The sequence below is a fragment of the Trachypithecus francoisi genome, unplaced genomic scaffold (genome assembly GCF_009764315.1).
Source record: "Trachypithecus francoisi isolate TF-2019V2 unplaced genomic scaffold, Tfra_2.0 Contig01440, whole genome shotgun sequence".
Lineage (NCBI taxonomy): Eukaryota > Metazoa > Chordata > Mammalia > Primates > Cercopithecidae > Trachypithecus > Trachypithecus francoisi.
In genome coordinates this window covers 29,678,502-29,699,345 of record NW_022681431.1, presented here as the reverse complement: position 1 = coordinate 29,699,345, position 20,844 = coordinate 29,678,502, and the positions used below count along the sequence as shown (strand labels likewise).

The 20,844-nt window shown below is 40.5% G+C and overlaps 1 protein-coding gene across 3 annotated transcripts; it reads right to left on the bottom strand.

The window, feature by feature from the left end:
• Positions 1-39: 39 nt before the first annotated feature.
• GOLGA7 (golgin A7) lies at positions 40-20,557 on the bottom strand. Of its 3 annotated transcripts, none has more exons than XM_033232079.1 (6): positions 20,438-20,557; positions 19,990-20,122; positions 12,850-13,002; positions 4,997-5,098; positions 3,887-3,949; positions 40-1,443 (listed from the first exon to the last, which is right to left on the bottom strand). In XM_033232079.1, exons 2-5 carry the CDS (start codon positions 20,098-20,100, stop codon positions 3,902-3,904), a joined length of 414 nt encoding a protein of 137 aa, XP_033087970.1. In that variant the 5' UTR covers positions 20,101-20,122; positions 20,438-20,557; the 3' UTR covers positions 40-1,443; positions 3,887-3,901. The 3 variants fall into 3 exon arrangements, with proteins under 3 accessions (XP_033087970.1, XP_033087966.1, XP_033087961.1); XM_033232075.1 differs by having other exon boundaries at positions 3,887-3,954; positions 20,339-20,487; XM_033232070.1 differs by having other exon boundaries at positions 20,339-20,487.
• Positions 20,558-20,844: the final 287 nt, after the last annotated feature.

Sequence of the window (20,844 nt, the reverse complement as noted above, 5' to 3'; positions counted from 1 at the left end):
ATTTACCACCAAATCCCACCAAATACGACACAGAGATAATTTGTTTAAGAAAAGTTTTATTAATGTGTTAATATTTCAGCAAAGTTATTGCAACGGGTTGAAAAGGCAGACACACTATTACAGGCTGTAGAGTAACAAATGAGTTTTACACAATTAAAATATTAAACATACTTACGGTATTTGCTGAATGACTAACAGACCCATAAAAGAAATTAAATCTGAAAGACGAAATCCAGTATTAGCACCTACAATATCTCTGACAGTGAAACTTTTAATGGTTTCCCTCTTCTAATGTATTTTTAAACCCTCTCCCAAATACAGCGCTCTCAAACCCCAAGGATAAACGAAAGGCATAAGCAGCCCCGATCCTAGGAATGTACAGCCAAAAGCAGAGCTACAGATAGGACTCAGACTTGAGAGTTCTACTGAGAAGTAACTTACTGTACTTGAGCCAATCATAAGATTTCTGTGCACTGAATACTGTATATGAGAAAATTCTGTGAGTCATAAGGTTTGCCTTATGTAGGGATAGTTAAAAATTAGTAATATACAGTATTATTCCTATCAAATTTTTTTCTCATAAGTTATATTTATAACAAAACTATAATTAAAATATTTTTTATACCTGCTTATTCCATATCCAGGGACACAGCAGGAACACCTATGTGTTTGATGGTTTGGCATCCACTTTATTGTGCTTACTGATTTTTGTGATGAACAAGCAACACGCACCACATCTTTCCAACATTCAAAGTAATGCAACAATGACATCAAATTCTCCAAAGAAATAACTGGAAATTGCATTAAATACTGCTTTAATTAGGAATAATTGATATAATAAAACAAATAACATTATACATTATTTTTTTCAAGGAGCTTCGGTTTGAGGAATAGTAGAAACAGATCTTAAGATTTGAGTCATGGTAAAACCGGTAATTCTTTGAAATCTGGGAGATGCATTAGCAAAACGACAGCCACAGCCAACCCTCACCAAAATCCTGGAGAAAAGCATTTTATTAATTTAGGGCAACAAGATAGAACACTGGCGAAGATACGGCTTGTTGAGGTCTAAAACCACCTGAGAAGCTGGCCCAAGGAATGAAGAGAACCAATGGCACGTACTGGTGGCAGATAATAAGCTTTGCATTGGGCTAACCAACTGTGTTTTATTAAACGGCTTTGAATTAAAAAAAGTGAAATGCTTCATTGTGTTTTCTCAGAAACTAATCAAAAGATTACAGAGTCCTACACAATTTGGAGACACAAAGTGGATGCTGAGCGACTAGAGGTCACCCCAGGTGTGGAATTTTAGAAAGTGAGTCCTTGGAGTAAATGGCACCGTGGCTCTGGCAGCAGATAGAAAGGAATGATGCTCTGGAGAGGAGGTAGGGACACTCTGCGGTCGGCCAGTGGATACATGAGGGGCCCGGCTGGAAGTGGGATCTGTAATTAGAGGGAGAAGTAAAGGTTTGAGAGAGGTGCTGAAAGTAACTTGTAAAATCATTTTTCTTCCATCAACTGATATGAGCATATAACATGTGGTCTATGTTCTACTAACCCAGGATTTTATCTACTAAAATATCTTGGTACCATTTGTCTAAATGAGTCTACAGCTCAATAGTCTACAAATCTAAGTCCTAGATATTCAGATCTCTGACCAAGCACATCACCACGAAGCCAGGCTGCCTTGACTGCTGTCTACTAGCTGTTCGTCCTTGGGCCAGCAACTTAAGTTCCTCATCTGAAAAACAGGGATAACAATATCTACCTCACAGGGTCATTGTGATGATTAAAATTAAGCATTCAGAATAGTGCTGGCACAGATGTGCCAACAAACATTAGCTGTTTTTATTATCACTAGTTATGATGGAATAATCATGTATTCCATTTTATATAAAGATGGCAATTTTAATCCAGAGAGAAAACACCAGTGTATGTAACAATAAGAATGTGATAATAAAGATACATGCAAGATATTACAAAAATTAAGCTTAAAGATAAGTATTTTTGTTTAAAACTCCTTATAAAAATAAAGGCCATCCGCATGTTTGTGTAGTCTTTTGTTAAGTCACTAATTCCCACATATTACTTCAAATTGCAGACACCTTCCAGACTGAAGAAAAATGGAAGAATTGAATAAATTATGCTTAGAGTTTCCTCCCCTTTCCCAAGATCTCAGCCCACATTACATCCTGAACCTTGGGAACACCTAACTCCAAAAACGAAATTGTGTTGAACAAAAATATCTGCATTCATGAAAAATGGTATCCAGAAGTTATTAATGTAAATCTTTCCCATTTCAAAATTCTAGTTATTTGAATATTGATAGATTAGCCTCTGGTGTGTAATCGCTCAAACCCCATACATCAGAAAAAACACATGATTACACAATAGCTGCAAAATGAGTCATGACAAATGGGCTGTGCCAAGTCATCGCAGCTGCAACCGATATACAAACCATGGCATGGAACAAAAGCCACACAGAAGGTCACTGGTTTGAGAAGTATCAGTTTGAAAATTGTCCATGAGAAAGTGTATGGACAAGTAACACTAAGTGTTCCAAAACAAAGCCTTTTTAAGGAAACACAGCATACGGCAGAGGATGTCATGATTTAGATCTTTGGCTTTCAGGAATTCAGGTGACACATTCACTAGTGCTAAAGAAGGCAGCTCTGGAATGTTGCATGGCTTGCAGGATTGAATAAATTATACAGGAGCAGACAAAATGTTTTTTTTTTTTTTTTAAGCATTGAAAAAGAAGAGAAGGGGATAAACCTCTAGAATTATCTGATGAACTCTTCCTTTTCTCCATGTTCCTGCTGCTGCAAGTACTGAGAGCAAGTATGGTATAAAAGACAGGGGTTTTATGGTCAATCAGACTTGGGTTCATATCCCAATACTCGTTAACTGTGTGATTGTGAAAACATCATGTAATCTATTTGTATCCGAGTTTGCTCATCTGTAAAATGGGTAAATACTTTGTAGGGTTCTTATGAGGTTCAGAAGTACCATTTGTACAATACCAGGCACATAGTAGGTGCCCTCAAAATGGGAGCTGTTATTAATGTTGCCCTAGGAAGACATATGTCGGCTTTAGTACACTCTGTATCTGTGCTATTACTTAGTGACAGATATCTGTAAGCACAGTCAACCAGAAAAGTGCAGCAGAAGAACACTTTCTGTAGGAAGACCACGTAACTGAAATTGGCAGAAATAGTGAAATGCTACTTCCTGTCACTTAGAAGGCTATGCTAAAGTACTTATGGATTCAACGTGACTCTGCCTACAGATTCTTATTAGTATTAATTTGTTTCTTACTCATTAAAGGGCAGTATCTGGATATTTAAGGACATTAACACTTTAAACAAAGGAATGAAATTTATGTTTCTACTCAGTAGGTAAGGTTTCTTCCACAGGGGTCTGAAGCCACTTAAATATAATAAATGAGACATTCAGAATCTCCCCACTCCCCTCCGAAATGTTCCCTTTGCTTATTAAAGCCATTTGTCATACAGGTAGACATCTCTGAACTCATTCTTATATGCAAAACCCACTTATTTATATGCCTAAGATAGTTTTGAAATATTAAAACAAGCCAAGTAACTGCCATCCCCCATTCCCCCACCAAAGTAACAACAAAACCAGTCTGAACACAATACAGCAGGAAAAAAATCAGAATTAAATTCTCTATCACCAAACAGAACTTGGGCCGAATACACATTTTAAGTATCAAGCTAATAATACGGTGACTAGCTTAAGCTAACACAGCAAATATACCGCTATTTAACTGCGTGATTTAATGATTTATTTACCATGCGGGGAAGAATATTTATGCATCCTCTAAACTTGCAAAAGCTGCATACAAGCCATATCATTTCATATTTACCTTTAATTCTACGGTTTATCTTCCACTGCTCATGCCTCTGTCTTCATAAATGGTAATTTCAATCTAAACAGCATGGCTGTTAAGAAAACACACTACAGGACACAATACATAAAGGGGACTTGGCAAGGTGAAGGGTGTGATCCGCAGACTTTGCTTTCAGTTTGCTTTGCTTATTTTTCAATTATTAAACTTTTTTCCTACTTGTTTGCTTTCTCTAATTTGCTGAATATTTTAAGAAATGTAATTACTTATAGTCCACGTATAGTTCCTTCCCAAACACCGATGATTTATGTTTTGAAAACAAAACAAATTCTGAAAAGGATGCTTTATTTGTAGAATTAGGGAGTTCTTAACTGAGAATCCATGGAGGTAATGAATTCAGGGATTTAAAAATACCCTGAAATTATATGAGAACTTTTTTCTTGGGAAAGGGTTCATGGCCCCTGAAAGTTTAAGAACTACTGTTGCAGAGTATAATAAAACTGCTGAAATTATTATCAGCTGGAAGGCCTGGGATTCTGTGACCTAGGTTTTTAAAAAAATTTATTTACCCATTACTCCAGTTATCAAGCTAAATTAGTTTTTTGCAATTGTATTTACCAAATTCACTTAGTGATTTTCAAAGCTTATTGCCTCTAAAAATATGCACAGTATGTCAAAGGTAATGAAATTATACATCTGGCAGCTGTAACTGATTTCAACTAGTCAGATGAACCCATGAAACTGCAATTCATTTGGATGACAAGTCTCACCACACATTATGAGTTTATCCATTTCAAAGGGGCTTCAGGTTCAGGGTTTCTGCAGCTGAAATGCATTACTCAAACCACCCCCCGTTATTACTACAAGATGCCCTCAGAACCACCAGGAAAGATGGTGACCAGAATAGTAAACAAACCACAGAGACTTGCACCATGCAATGGAAGGAGGGACATGCTTTAAAATAAAAAATGTTGGAGACAGGGGGTTTACAGTAGGTATGCAATTCACACAGCAACTACCTAGGACAAATACAGGATGGGAGTTAAATTCTCTCTAGCCGATGCCAAACAATATCAACATTTTCTTGTTATAAATATTTAGACTTTCTGATCCAAACTAAAAAGATACAACTCGCAGTCCTCGCTCAATGGGGTCTGTCAGGAGGAGGCCTTGTGGAGCATAGATCTTCTCATTCTGCTCTTGAATGTATTTGGAGACTTTCTTCAAAACCTGACAAAAAGAAACACCACAGCTTTTTACAAACTTTATCAGATTTCCCTTTAAGTGTTAGTGAGATCTCAAAATATTCAGGCAGTGGGAATTTGTTTTCAAGGCAAATCACACAGATATTCACATGGTGGAATACAGCTGTGATTACTTGGCTCACAGGAGTTGCATATGACATATAGCAAAGTGTGAGGGACTCTTCCAGTCAAAAATATCTTCAACGCAATGCAAATAAATGCAAAAGCACACAACGGCACGGTGAGAACCAACTCCCTCCTTCCTACTTCCCAGCCACCTCAATCCTGCATGTGGAGAAACACACAGATGGCTCTATACACAATGGCTGCTCATGCTTCTCTTTTCCTATTCATAAAGTGCTGTTAATGTGACATCTTCTAAAATCAAGGACAGTTCTTGGCCTTGACTTTTACAAAACTTAAAGGACTGCTTCTCTCCTTTGTACATGTTCATCAATTTAAAGTAATGATAAAAGCTTGGCTTATAACAAAAGGTAGCCCCATTCTTTCAAAACTAAAAAGTTTATTTCCTTTGCAGAGCATGTGGGCATTAGCTGCCAGGGAGTTTCTGATAAATACAAGTGTCTTATGTCATTTCCATGACTGCATGTAGTGCTATTCTGCAGTTTGCTCATTTCCTAGACAGCAACCTCAATTTATAAGTTTAGTATTAAGCTTGTAAAAGTCAAAGCAAATGTAGACAAAAACCAGATAGGATACAAAGGAACTTCTGGAAATTGCCAAATCTCCAGCTTTAATAAGGGCAATTCTGAGACAGATAAGCTAGAAGAAAATAAATCTTAATAGCTACATCCAAAATCAAAGAGTTACATGTTTTATTTCAGGCTCGAAGTCATCATAACTTTTTTCTGGCTCTAATGTTCAAAGAGGCTTTGATCCAGTTCTTCAAATTACTATGTATTTCCCTAAATTCACACTATTAGCAAATGATAAAGTCACAAAAATGTGATCACAACTTAAAGGGAAAAAAGAACTGTATGAAAATAAAGTTGGAAATTAAGCAATAATTTAAGTGTGCCTTATATAACGTACAGACCAAACTAAAAAATTAGGATGTCACAATTTAGATGCTTTCGTATACACTGACTTAGAATTTAAAACTCTACCTGTTTCATATAAAGAATTTTCTAATTGAGGAAAACTAAACAGTTTATTCAAGTTTTTTGGGGGGATAAAAAAATCTCATCTCATGTTTTATGCTTCTTTAAAAGAGCGTAAGATTATTGAAAGAACAATCTGCATGGTTCTTATGTAATAAATTAGGAGTACTATTTCTAAAGAAAAGATTTGTTTTTTTCATCTAATTACCTGAAGCAATGCATGTATCATTCTCCTATTTTCAGCACTCAAAGAATTTGAGCTGTGCTTGGTTTTTATGAGCAAAAAAACCCCTTAGGCACTATCTTCACATCAGAGTTTGTCAATCATCCTAAAATAATGAATAGAAGGAAGTAGCCCATAAAGGTGCCCAACTAAGGCCTCTCAATCTTCTCTCCAATTTCCTTCTCAGCTCACCTGCCAGAATTGGAAACTGGAGACTCAGTCTCCCTTCACACCAGTCCATTAATACTAAGGAAGACACTCAGAAAAATGCCTGCATGGCTGGTTTCAAAGAAAGGATTCCTTCAGAACAGCTTTCCGTCTCCTTTCTCTGAGTACAAGTTACGAGCAAAGAAACAGCAACAGCATTCTTTTATTTGGTTCAAGTATAACTTTGTTGGGCAAGTTTTCTGTTTTTTTTTTTTTTTAATAAACTTTAGTAATATTGATATGCACTTGGGTACCAGTTCAGAAAGAAAACAATCAGTTTTCCTTTTTGTGTAAGCTCTAAATCTTCTTATACTATTGTGGTGAAGGCAACACTCTCCTTAACAAGATGCTTTAAAACTCTTAGTCTCAAAATAAAAATAAAATAAAAATTAAAACAAACAAACGATAAAACTCTTAGTCTCTTTAATAGCCGAAAAGTATTAATATGTGTAAACTCATACCACAATCTCAGAAAGGACAAAGCGCCATTCTCACCCCCAAGAAATCATATGTTGACATTTTATTCACACTTTATTATTTTTGGTAAATCAATGTCAAAGTAAACCATAATATTTAACAAAGTTATCTGTCACTCTCAAATCCTCAACAAAACTTCAATTTGTATAATATTTACAAAGTGAAACACAATCAAACCTTGGAAAAAACTACTGTCCTCCCTGAGGATATTCAACTGGAGAAAGCCTTCCAGACCTTCAAGAAAAATAGCCTGATTGAGGCTAAGTAACACTACATCTTACTGTTTTCAGAACATATCCAAGTTCTCTCCTGTGTTCCTTCTAGACATTCTGCACATAGGCAGAAGGAATGTTTTCTAGTTCATGAACAAGGCAGAGAGATACTGAGAGGAGAACGTTCCACGAGCCCATTTGTTCCCTAATTATCATGGGTAGCAACAATAGAGAAATAACACTGAAGTCTTTATCTTCATTTTAAATCAATAAATAGCACATTATAGGGAAAAATGCATGATTGTTCTAGTGAGTTTTAAAAGGCCTATTTACAATTTCAAAACATTTAACACACATGACAAAGTATAAGCACTGTTATATTTGGCTTACTGTTTGTAGACTAGGAATTTCGGTGTTTAAAACAATAGAGACTAAATGACTCAACCCCGTCCTTTCGTAAGTAGAAAATAATAGCACAAAAATTCCTGAGAGACAAACTGGGAAAGGGAGAGGGCAACTATGCTTACATTTTAATCATTTTATCGAAACACAAATACACACTTCTATTAAAAGTATAGGTATATCATATCTTAACTATGATCATTCCAGTTATTAATTTTGCACAATCTAGTTATCCGTGTTCACTTTCTACAAAATATCACCTATTTTTAAAATGTGGCCATGCCTTAAATTTGGTTTCTGGATTAATTTTATTTGGTCTTTACTTGCTTTATAATATTTGCTCTATAAAATAGGACCTTACACAATGTCTACAAATCCAAGCTAAAACACATATTGGGATCAACCAATTTCCATTGAATTTCTGGTATCGAGGACCATCTTCCAAGATTTCATAATTGGAAGGATTTTATTTGAGAGCTAAGTATTTTCAGCACCCAAATAAACTAGCAGCTGACTAAAAGATTACTTATACTTGAAAATAAAAAATCATATGTGAGTTCATAAATATCTGATTAAAACTTACATAGGTAACTTCATTTAAAATCTATCGTGGCTGGGCACAGTGGCTCATGCCTGTAGCCCTAGCACTTTGGGAGGCCGAGATGGGAGGATCACTTGAGGCCAGGAGTGCAAAACCAGCCTAGCCAACATAGTGAGAGACCCCATCTCTAGTTTTTTTTTTTTTTTTTTAAAGTAATAAAGGCTGGGTGCTGGGTGCAGTGGCTCACGCCTGCAATCTTAGAACTCTGGGGGGCCAACGCAGGTGGATTACTTGAGGCCAGGAGTTTGAGACCAGCCTGGTCAACATGGTGAAATTTCATCTCTACTGGCACAAGAATCACTTGAACCCAGGAGTTCAAGACCAGCCTGGTCAACGTGGTGAAACTTCATCTCTACTGGCACAAGAATCACTTGAAGCCAGGAGGTGGAGGAGTGGGATCACACCACTGCATTCCAGCCTGGGCGACAGGGCAAGACTCTGTCTCAATAATTAAAAAAAAAAGAAAAAAGAAAAAAAAATCGACCTCAAGAAAACACTGTTTATTAAGCACTAACCACATGTGAAGAAAATTATTAATTCTAATATCCATTTTACAGTTGAGAGAATTCAGAGAGATTAATTTGTCCAAGATCTCATAATTCGTATAAACTGACTAGCACCCAATTACTAATTTCTTTTTACAAATGACATCAGTACTTCTATTTCAGCAAATATACTTTGACAAATACAATTAAAATTTTATCAACAAATGTAATGACAACTCAAACCTTTTAATATTTCACTAAGCATGAATAAAATACTCAAGAGATGTGCTTCTACCTTAAATTAGCAATATTATGGACTTCTGTAAATAGCCATTCTGGATGATAAAGTTTCTACCCATACGAATTCAGCTTTACCCTCCCCTCCTACATTCATGCTGACTATCAACATATCCCTTGGAGCTGGTCACCTCTTTGCACCTCCCCTGCTCCCTTCCCAGTCCAGGCTATCTCACTCTTGCCTGGACTTCTGTGGAGCTTCCTCACTTGTTTCCCTACTTCTATTCTTTTTTTTTTTTTTTTTTTTTGAGACGGAGTCTTGCTCTGCCACCCAGGCTGGAGTGCAGTGGCCGGATCTCAGCTCACTGCAAGCTCCGCCTCCCGGGTTTACGCCATTCTCCTGCCTCAGCCTCCCGAGTAGCTGGGACTACAGGCGCCCGCCTCGTAGCCTGGCTAGTTTTTTGTATTTTTAAGTAGAGACACGGTTTCACCGTATTAGCCAGGATGGTCTCGATCTCCTGACCTCGTGATCCGCCCGTCTCGGCCTCCCAAAGTGCTGGGATTACAGGCTTGAGCCACCGCGCCCGGCCTCTACTTCTATTCTCATGCCTTTTTACCACAAAGCAAAGAGATCTCTTTAAAATGAAAATCTTGCTGGGCACAGCAGCTCATCCCTTTAATCCCAATACTCTGAGAGGCTGAGGTGGGAGGATCGCTTGAGCCCAGGAGTTCGAGACCAGTGTGGACAACACAGTGAGACCCTGTCTCTATTACAAAAATAAATAAAATGAAAATCTGATCACATCACTCTCTTGATTAAATACTTTGAGTAGCTTCCCACTTGCACTAAAAATAAAATCTATACTTCGTTCCATGGACTAGGCACTCCAAGCTACAGCTCCTGCTTACCTCTCCAAATCCACCTCCCATCATTCTCTGCCCCTCCTCTCCTGTGCATCACCTTCTCTCAGTTCCCAGGGTCCATCAAGCTCTCTGGGCCTTTATGTACGGTTCATCGTTCTGCCTTAATGCCCCAGACTTTTCATCCTTCATGCAACAGCTTAAATGTCACCACCTCAGAGGCCTCTTTTGACCACACACCCTAGATTAGGTCCTGCCTATTATTTTCTACCACAGGCCACTTTGTTTCCTTCAAGGCACTTATCATAATGTGTAATTTTGTTGTCTTTGTTTCCTTGTTATTATCAGCTGTCACCACTTAATTATGAACTCCACAAGGTCAGCAACCATGTTTGTCCTGTTTGGTTATGTGCCAGCACTTTGCTTAGCACATAGTAGGCTTTCCAATAGTTACTGAGCAAACAAATCCCCTGAGCCTTCACTCACTGAAAGTATTAGAGAGGAGATACACTGAAACAGACTGAAAGCTGACACTGAGCCTTGATAATTTCTGATTTTGAAAGTTAAACAGGAATGAAAGCTTCTCTGTGTGGTATTGATATGGAAGGGAAGAGCATGGTCCCTTTAAAGGATACAGAAGCAGGCAGGTAGGGAAGTGCTGGGTGGAGAAGGGCGTGGTCCCTGGCTAGCACTCCACCTCCAGGCCTGTGCTCAGTAGGTGAAGACAGGCATTTTTGTTTTCCTGCCCAAACGCTGTAAGTCTACCCTGGCCTGTCATGCCCCCATCCTGTGCCTATAAAAGCCCTGAGACCCTAGCAGGCAGGCAAACAGGCGGCTGGATGTCGAGAGGTGAACATTCGTGGAGGAACACATAGATGGTGGCTGGATGTTGAGAGGAACACACTGGCGTAGGAGCACACTGGCACACTGGTAGGCCATCAATCGGCAGAATCACGCAGAGTTTGGCCAGGGTGGTCGAAGAGTTCGGTCGTTGAGCAGCCTGACCTCAGGGGAAAACCATCTCCCTTCTGGCCCCCCCATCTGCTGAGAGCTACTTCCACTCAGCAAAACCTTGCACTCATTCTCCAAGCCCACATGTGATCTGACTCTTCTGGTACACCAAGGCAAGAACTCTGGGATACAGAAAGCCCTCTGCCCTTGCGATAAGGCAGGGGTCTAACTGAGCTAACACAAGCCGCCTATGGACAGCTAAACTAAAAGAGCACCCTGTAACATATGCTCACTGGGGCTTCAGGAGCTGTAAAACATTCACACCTAGACACTGCCGTGGGGTTGGAGCCCCACAGCCTGCCCATCTGTATGCACCCCTAGAGGTTTGAGCAGCCGGGTACTGAAGAAGCAAGTCACACCCCCATCGCACACCCTGCAAGGGGGACAAGAGAACTTCTCCTATTTCAACATGGGGAAGGATATAAATAACTATACTTAAATAGACTTGTTTATATGAGATGGAATTATAGTAACAGGATGGTAATGAAGAATACAACAGCATTTTCAGCCAACAGCTCCAAAAACTTTAGCTGCAACTATATGCACTCTCCACTACATGGAGTGTAAGACATTTCTATCAGATGCGGTATGATATATTCTTACAGCATTTCGTTTTCTGAGCACTGTCAGAATTTAGTGATATACCAGGGCTTACCGTGATTAATTTACAGTCATTTATTTAACATACATTCAATGAGTGCCTGATATACCCAAGGCATGGTGTCAGTCATGAACAGGGATACAAAATGGTTAAGGCATTGTCCTCAAGAAAAATACACACTTGAAAGGCAAATAAGACAAGAACATAAACTGCTACATTCCAAAGAAGAGTGAGGCAAGTGCCAGAAAACAGATACAAATAAAATGTAGGGACACAAGAGAAGAGAAAGAATTCTGACTAAAATAGAGAAAAAGTTAGATGAAAGTGACACCTAAGGGACTGGTGGTATTTGAACCTGGGAAGATAGCATTCCAGGTGGAGGAGAACCACAGTGGGTATGTTTGCTGACCAGTGAGGGATAGAGTTTAGCTGAGGGAGAAAGTAAAGGAAGGAATGGGAGGCAGGGCTGGAAAGGTAAGCTGAGGTCAGCTTGAGCAGGGCCTTGAACTTTACTTAGTGGTAAAACACGGGAAGCCAGGGAAGGTCTCTGACTTGGCAGAAGTAGTAAGGGAAGTAAATCTGTGTTTTATAAAAACAGCAGCAGATAATTTAGAAAAGCAAAAGGAGGGAAGAAATGAGACAAGCCACACTATTTCAATAGTCTAGGAAAGACAGAATAAGGGCATAACGTAGGATAGTGGCAGAGGAAATCACAAAAAGTGAATGAATGTGAAAATGAAAGATATTTCAGTCTTTGAAAACAGATTAATTTTTCCCTCTTCTTCATCCCTCATGCCCAAAGATGGTATTGAAAAGACAGGGGTGCTACTGACAAAATGGGGAGGTGGGAGGTTTGACTTCTGGTCATCTTAAGTTGGGAAATAAGCAATTCAGGAGATAGCAGCCAACTGGAAAGAGAAGGTAAGAACTCAGGTGGGAGAAGAGAGTGACATTTAGGGAAATAAAGTAAAAACATTCCCAGAAAGCTGAGTAGGAAGAGAACATAAAGATTTTCTACATTCTTCTTAAGTGTAGGCCAGTCTGAACATTGACACATCAACTGCAAGTGGACATACCAACTGTAACCTGTTTTGAAAGACTCAGGACTATGTGCCTCTGTACATTGGAACACAATTTGAATGACAAATGCCCCTAAATATTTTACAGCAACTATCACTGTGTAAGCATCAATGTAATAATAGTATTACATTGTATTACATGTAATAGTATTACAAAAAGTAATAAACTTGCCTTCTTCATGATTTTAAGAGATTTTTGTGAAAACAAAAGTAGCGTTACCTTCTCATAATGAGTTTCCATGCATAGGAAGATGGTATATGCTGTTAAACAAGCCAAACAACCTTCAAGATATGATTGGCCGCCAAGCTTCTCTGCTTCTGCATAAAGGTTATTTAGAGTTCGAACTGTTTCTTCAAACTGCTGCCTATCAATCTGTAGAGAAGAAAGAATTTAAAAATAAGTTTTGGAAAAAAAAATCAACTTACGTGAAACCCCATCTCTACTAAAAATACAAAAAAAAAAAACTAGCCGGGCGAGGTGGCGGGCGCCTGTAGTCCCAGCTACTCGGGAGGCTGAGGCAGGAGAATGGCGTGAACCCGGGAGGCGGAGCTTGCAGTGAGCAGAGATTGCGCCACTGCACTCCAGTCTGGGTGACAGAGCGAGACTCCGCCTCAAAAAAAAAAGAAAAAAAAAAAAAAAAAAATCAACTTACTAATGCATGCTATCAATAATGTATCTTGTTTTGTCACCATTCTTAGCCACTAGTTGACAATTTTTTTGGTGATTAAATCTGGGCCTAAGTTACCAAAACTGCTTAGTTTGTCTAATTTTATCCCTCTATAAATACTGGATAGCGTCAAGGCTCAATAAGGTACTTCTTTATTCTTCCTACTAAATTTCAAGTAACTCTGGACTTTGTTCCTCTTTCCATTCATTTAGATTCACATTTACTGAGCACCTACTATCAGATACTATGAAAAACCTCAAGATAAAGCACTGTCTCAATCCTCAAGTTTATGCAAGCAGAACAGGTATGTAAACACAAAAATGTAAAAAGCTGGCCAGGCGCGGTGGCTCACACCTGTAATCCCAGCACTTTGGGAGGCCGAGGCAGGCAGATCACGAGGTCAGGAGATCGAGACCATCCTGGCTAACACGGTGAAACCCCGTCTCTACTAAAAATACAAAAAAAATTAGTCAGACGTGGTGGTGGGTGCCTGTAGTCCCAGCTACTGGGGAGGCTGAGGCAGGAGAATGGCGTGAACCTGGGAGGCAGAGCTTGCAGTGAGCTGAGATTGCACCACTGCACTCCAGCCTGGGCGACAGAGCAGGACTCTGTCTCAAAGAAAAAAAAAAAAATGCAGTAAGCTGACAGGGTACTATCATATAGGCAAATAGTGGGGGCACAAAAGCAAGGAGATATTCCCTTTATCTGGGAAGGGCAGGTAATCTTAAATTGAGTAAGTAAACACTGGAATTTACTAGGCAAAAAAAAAGTGACATTTTAGCAGAAGGATCAAAAGGCATAGGTTCTATATTCTGTTTACTCAGTCTATCTCTTTTGAAGCAATTCTCCTGTTACTAAATAAGGTAAAATTTGTTAAGGTAAAATCTCAAGCTAATACACAATTTTTCACATCAAGTCATTCACTCTTATTACCTCTATTTGGTGACACCATTATCTTAAATTTACACTAATACTACTACAGGTTGAGCATTCCTGATTTAAATTCTGAAGTCAGAAAGGCTCCAAATTCTGAAACTTTTGAGCACTGACATGACACCACAAGTGGAAAATTCCACACCTGACCTCATGTGAGGGGTCACAGTCAAAATGCAGGTGCACAACACATAGTTTATTCAGTGTCCCCAAGGGAAAAAGACCCTTCCAGTCCCCGTCAGCTGCCATGTACCTTTTCCATGCACAGCCAGATTCTCCCATGCAAGCACGCTCACAAAAGGTGGTAAGATGGTTCCGTGTACACACACTTTGTCTCATAAAGTCATTTAAAATATTGTATAAAATTACCTTCAGGTTATATGTATAAGGTGGATATAAAAATAATGAATTTCATGTTCACACTTGGATCCCAACCCCAAGATATCTCATTAGTATAAACAAATATTTCAAAATCTAAAAAACCCCCCAAATCTGAAATACTTCTGGTTCCGCATATTTCACATAAGAAAGAACCTGTACTGTCATCCATTGTTTCACTCTATCATCTGCTTTTACTTTATTCCTCCAATATTACTTTACTGTCTTCAAATAGTACTTTGTATAACAGATTTCAAATTTTGCTACTTCATCCCAGGATTTTCAAGGCCCATTAGGAGAGCATTCATCCAATACTGCCATTATCTGTCTGTACTCTAGGCCTTCTCTCGCATAAGGATTCCCTTATTTCTAAAATTAGTAAATACTTACATATGAATTCTTTCTTTTATGAAGTCTTTATTTAAAGACTTTTTTTGTTTGGCTTTTTTTTTTTTTTTTCCTTTCCTGGTCTCTGCGAACCTATTAAGTCTTTCTTTATGATAGAAATAGACTCAGAAAAAAAAAAATTAGGCTAGAGACGAAACCTCGTCTCTACTAAAAATACAAAAACTAGTAGGGAACGGTGGTGCATGCCTGTAATCCCAGCTACTCGGGAGGCTGAGGCACAAGAATCACTTGATCCTGGCACCAGAGGTTACAGTAAGCCAAGATTACGCCACTGTACTCCAGCCTGGGTGACAGAGTGAAACTCTGTCTCAAAAAAAAAAAAAAAACAAAAAAAACAAAAGATTGGCTAGGGTACTCAGTTTAGTACCCTAGACTGAGCTAGTGGCATGATGGCTCATGCCTGTAATCCCAGCATTTGGGAGGCTGAGGTGGGTGGATCACTTGAGCTCAGGAGTTTGAGACCAGCCTGGGCAACATGGTGAAACTCTGTCTCTACTAAAAATGCAAAAATTAGCCAGGCGTGGTGGTGCATGCCCATAGTCCCAGCTACTTAGGAGGCTGAGGTGGGAGGATTGCTGGAGCCTGGGAAGTGGAGGTTGCAGTGAACCAAGATCTCACCCCTGCACTCCAGTCTGGGTGACAGAGTGAGACTTTGTCTCAAAAAGAGAAAAAAAAAAATCCTCAACATACAGTATGAGCCTTACTATTCCCAAGAACATAATCTTTTTTTTGAGACAGAGTCTCCTGTGTCACCCAGGCTGGAATACAGTGGCGCAATTTTGGTTCACTGTAACCTCTGGTGCCAGGATCAAGTGATTCTCGTGCCTCAGCCTCCTGAGTAGCTGGGATTACAGGCGTGCACCACCATTCCCTACTAATTTTTGTATTTTTAGGAGAGACGAGGTTTCACCATGTTGGCCAGGCTGGTCTCAGACTCCTGGCCTCATGTGATCCACCCCCCTGGCCTCCCAAAGTGGTGGGATTACAGGCATGAGCCACCTGCACCTGGCCCCAAGAACATAATCTTTCAAAGTGTAAAAAATTCATGACCATCCTTAAGCTATGACAATTCTTTAAGTTAGAAGCAGCTGTTGTCATTGTTTTGTCCATTGTGTGGAAAATGTGAGGAGTCAATGAGCTAGTGGCATGCATGAATTTAATGTAACCTTAATGTGGTGTTGGCTCGACCCATTTTTCAAAAGGAGTTACTTTAAATTTCCAGGAATATTAGAGATTTGGACAAAGGCTACGTGGGTCAAGACGGCCTTTAAGTGCAGGGGCAGTGTTTCTTCACTGAGCTACCCCTTGAAGATGTGGTGTCAAGGCTGGTCATCTGGGGAACTGTCAGAGTTCTCATTCACGAAAACAGACTGAGGAGAGCTCAGCAAACAAAAATGGTAAGCTGTTATGTTCACCTAATTATGCCTTCAGTTTGTCCAGTGATAAGTCCACAAAAGTCTAAATAATTCCAATCACATTTGATGTGCTTATAAGTCATTGAATTATTTATGTTTCTTTACAATACAATTCAAAACCATGGGATTCAACCCAGAAACATCTTATTTCTTTCATATTAGAATTACTATTCATCCAGGAAACCCTAATTGTTATTATTTTTTAAGTTTAGAGACAGAGTATCGCTATGTTGCCCAGACTGGTCTTGAACTCCTGGCCCCAAGTGATCCTCCTACCTCAATCTCCAGAGCAACTGGGATTACTTGGTTGCAAACCACCATGCCCAGCCAGAAACACTAATTCTTATGCATTATTCTGAGACTACAATGCCTTATAGGATAGAGGTAAATCATACGTCAGTTAAACAAATTTAAAAAAAGGTTAATAAAAAAAGAAAAAAAAAGGATAAATGGTTAAAGTAAATGCCAACACGTTTTTGAAAGGTTATTTTAAAAAAGGGAAATAAAGGGTAAAAATCACAGAAGGCATCAGTAAAGGCAAACAACAAACTTCACAAGAAAGGGTTCAAGAGAACAAACGTTGGCATTTGTATCTCACTACCTTTAGGTTATGAAAAACAGTGGCCAGTGTTCTCCCTTAGGTTCCTGGACACTGATACAGGAGCTCTATCAAAATTTAGATATATAAGAAGTCAGAGCCAAATAAAATTTGGACCCACAAACACCAAAAGTCAGAATGGAAAGAGAAATCAGGCTCATTTTCCCAGAATTTTTGTTTCATGTTGAACTACATAGTAGAAGCATGGTGAAGCCTGCAGTGATCACGTATCAAGGGTGGCAGGTCAAAGGTAATTACTAACCAGATGAGGAGACATATTTTTAAAGGGAAATAAGGGAACAAATGCCTCAATTACAGTTCACTCATTCTTCTACCCAGACCAAGGGTAACTAAGGTATCTGTATTTTGGCTAATGAGAATAAAGCTTCCTTTAAAGGAACTGTTCTGGCAACAAATCGCTTAAGCATCAAAGTAGTACATTCTAAAAGCCAGCAGAGAAAATGAACTTGTTAACAGACAGAACCTATCCTACTCCCAAATTAAAGGGCACAAATGTGTGTGTATTTTTTTAAAAATGCTTTAAAATAACACAGAACACTTGCATATTAGTCTCTTTCTCTATTACGTTGCCAAGTGTGATGTTCTCACAAAAAGAAAATCAGCTCCAACGGCAGAGCAATCAGTAAAATTTCTAGGGTAAGTAGTAGAGAAACAGAAACCTTTCAATTTTTCATCAAAGCAAGGAAAGTTTAAACCTGTAATTTAAATTTAATCTCAACACACACACACACCCATACACACACAATCAAAGCTTTTCTAGTGGTTTAAAGCATAAGCTAGTGTTTTAACCCAAACATTTAAAAAGAAAAAAGAAATCCAAAGGCACAATTGAACAGTGCCATGTAACATTCCATATAGTACTCAGTACCACAGGCAGTTCTAGGCTATATAGAGTCAAAGAGGTGAAAGGACTCCAGAATTTAGAAACATCAATTTCCTGAGAAGAATCAGTGGAGCACTGTAACTACATTGTGCTTTTGTACTTAGGTTACAAAATAAAGGCTCTGCCACACACAGAGTGGAAGGCTAATGTCTGATTCTGCGTACACACATTTAGCTCAAATATGAGGTGTAAGTGTTGCTTTAAAACCTTAAAGCAAAGGAATCTTTAATGTCCAAATAATGGTGGTTAAAAAAGAATACTTTATATTCTGATTTTGAAGTACATAAATTGTATGTCATAATCTCCATGAGAGGCTTAAAAATAAAACATTTGATTGATTCCATGTAAATCTTTTTATTTTATTTATTTTTTGAGATACAGTCTTGCTCTATCGCCCAGGCTGGAGTACAATGGCATGATCTTGGCTCACTGCAACCTCCGCCTCCCAGGTTCAAGAAATTCTTCGACTTCAGCCTCCTGAGTAGCTGGGATTACAGGTGCCCGCCACCACACCTGACTAATTTTTGTATTTTTAGTAGAGATGGGGTTTCACCATGTTGGCCAAGCTGGTCTTGAATTCCCGACCTCAAGTGATGCACCCACCATGGCCTCCCAGAATGCTGGGATTACAGGCGTGAGCCACCGCGCCTAGCCTGATTTCACATAAATCCTAACATGTAAAACACATCAACTGTGATGTTAAATTATTTTAAAACAACATTCAGTAGCTCTAACCAACTGGCCACTTGCTGAATTTCTACCTCTTCAAACCACTGTGGATAGTTCCACCTACTGTCACGCTGAGTTAACTCATAACACAGTTGACAAGATACTGCAGCATTTAAATGGCATTTCAGAAACAAGCCACCTCACCATCTTTTAAAGGCATATTTGATCAATCTGCAATTCAAGAAACATATTTGGGCCACTAACCTGCCCATGGTTATGTCAAACTGAAGGAAACTACAATGGATCATTGTTGATTTCCCAACCATGGCAATCAGGCAGTGCAACCCACCTCACTGTAAACTGTAAATAACTGCTACACATTTCTCTACATAGACTCATCCACACTCACTTATCCCATGACCAGCATCCCTCAGTCCCACACCCAAGGAATGCCTAATCACCTCTCAGGCCCTCGCCCTCCCTGTCACAGAGGAGGGAGCCACAAAACCTGCTTCCAGCTAACCAGAAATTGATCCCTGAACAGGAAACACAATCTACATGACATGGGTCAAGACCAAAAGAATCTTTGGTTGAGTGTACCTATGTGGGCACGCAAAAACACAGGCAGGCACGCACATACTCCATTACCTCTACAAGATACAATGATTTTTTAAAAAAACGTTTTGCTAAGTCTGAAGGGGAAGCGAATTCCATTCTTCCATTTTTGCATGCAATGCTACCCAAAGGACCTACATCCTGATGACCATTTTGATATGCAAGACAAAACAAGTGGCTCCCAGTGAATGTGACAAGTTTAAGGCCTTGTTCTGAGATATTTTCCTGTCCAGGCCTATCTAACGCTCTACGTCTTTAAGGTTCCAAGAAAGCCTGAATGCACCGCCTGGCAATGCACCTAATAAACCCTTTCAGTCCAACAGTGCGGCCAGCAGAGAGGCAGCAAACACCAGTTATGAGAATGATGATGATTTATCTTGCGCGGAGAGGTAGGAGGATATAGCTTAAAACCTGGTGACTGAGGTGGCCTGGAGCCTCAGGAATTGGCTCCTCAACGCTGCCGACAATAACCCGGGGTGGGGATTTGAGGGAGTGCAGCAGGGGAAGACTGCTGGATCCAGATTCCCGGCACCGGGCAACAAAGTTCCATAGAGTCGTCAACCCCGGCGATCGGCCTATATTATTCTTCCTCCTCCAAACACCTGTCTTGCTTAGTGGCTCTCTTCTTACACCTTTGGCTAAGGCCCCTTCTGTGCCTGGCCCTCCCCAGAACTGCTGGATCCTCAACGGCCCAGTTGTCGCCCACATCCCTCCCGTCCCCGGTGAGTCTCTCTCCCTCGCCAGAGCAGGCGTGGGGAGTCAGGTTGCGTACCCGGTTCTCCAGCTCCGCGGGGAACTTGGTCTGGAACTGGCAGCGTGTGCCACTGCTGTAGTCTCGCTGAATGAACACCTTTCCGGACACCGGCGCCTGCTGCGGCCTCATGGCGAGGATTGGACACCCCGCGCTGCGGGGTCGGGGGAACACCAACCGCGGGTCAGAGAACCGGCCTGGACCCGGGACTCCGACCCGCCAGTCCCTCGACCCCACTCACCGCCCAAAACAGCCCAAGGCCTCCTCTGCCCCGCTCCCCTTCACCCATGCTGTCACCGCGGCCCTTAGCTGCCGCCTGGCCCAGGCCCCGCGCCCCCCAACAACCCGGTTCGGCCCGGGAAACACAAACCCGCCTCCTCTGCCCTCCAGCTGCTGTCGCACCGCCTTCGCCGTCACTTACGTCCTGCCGCAAAAAGCCTCTTCCCCGCCCCTCAGCTCGGCCTCTTACCTCAAGTCTGGGACCCACCCTCTCCTCCGGCCGTAAAGCCACCCTGCCGAGACTGCGCGCTGCGGGGCTAGGCCGAGAGAGGGAAACGCTGTGGGCGGGGCCAGGGCGGACCCCGCCTTCCGCCCTCGGAGATTGTTTCCGGAAGGAGAGAGGCGGGGCGAACTGTGGGGCTGCGGCAGTCGCGAGCGCGCGGGGTTGTGAGGGACTAAGTTTCCCGGCTGTGTCACTTGTGGCAGCTGGTTCCCGATCGCTGATTGTGAGGGGTTATTTTCGTTCTTGATTGGACGTCGCAACTTACGTGTGGGTTGTGCCACTCATACATAAAACGAAAAACAAAACATAAAGAAAAAACAACACCCCATCCCCAAACCCTCAAACACCAACTGCTCATCGTGTTCAGAAGTAGA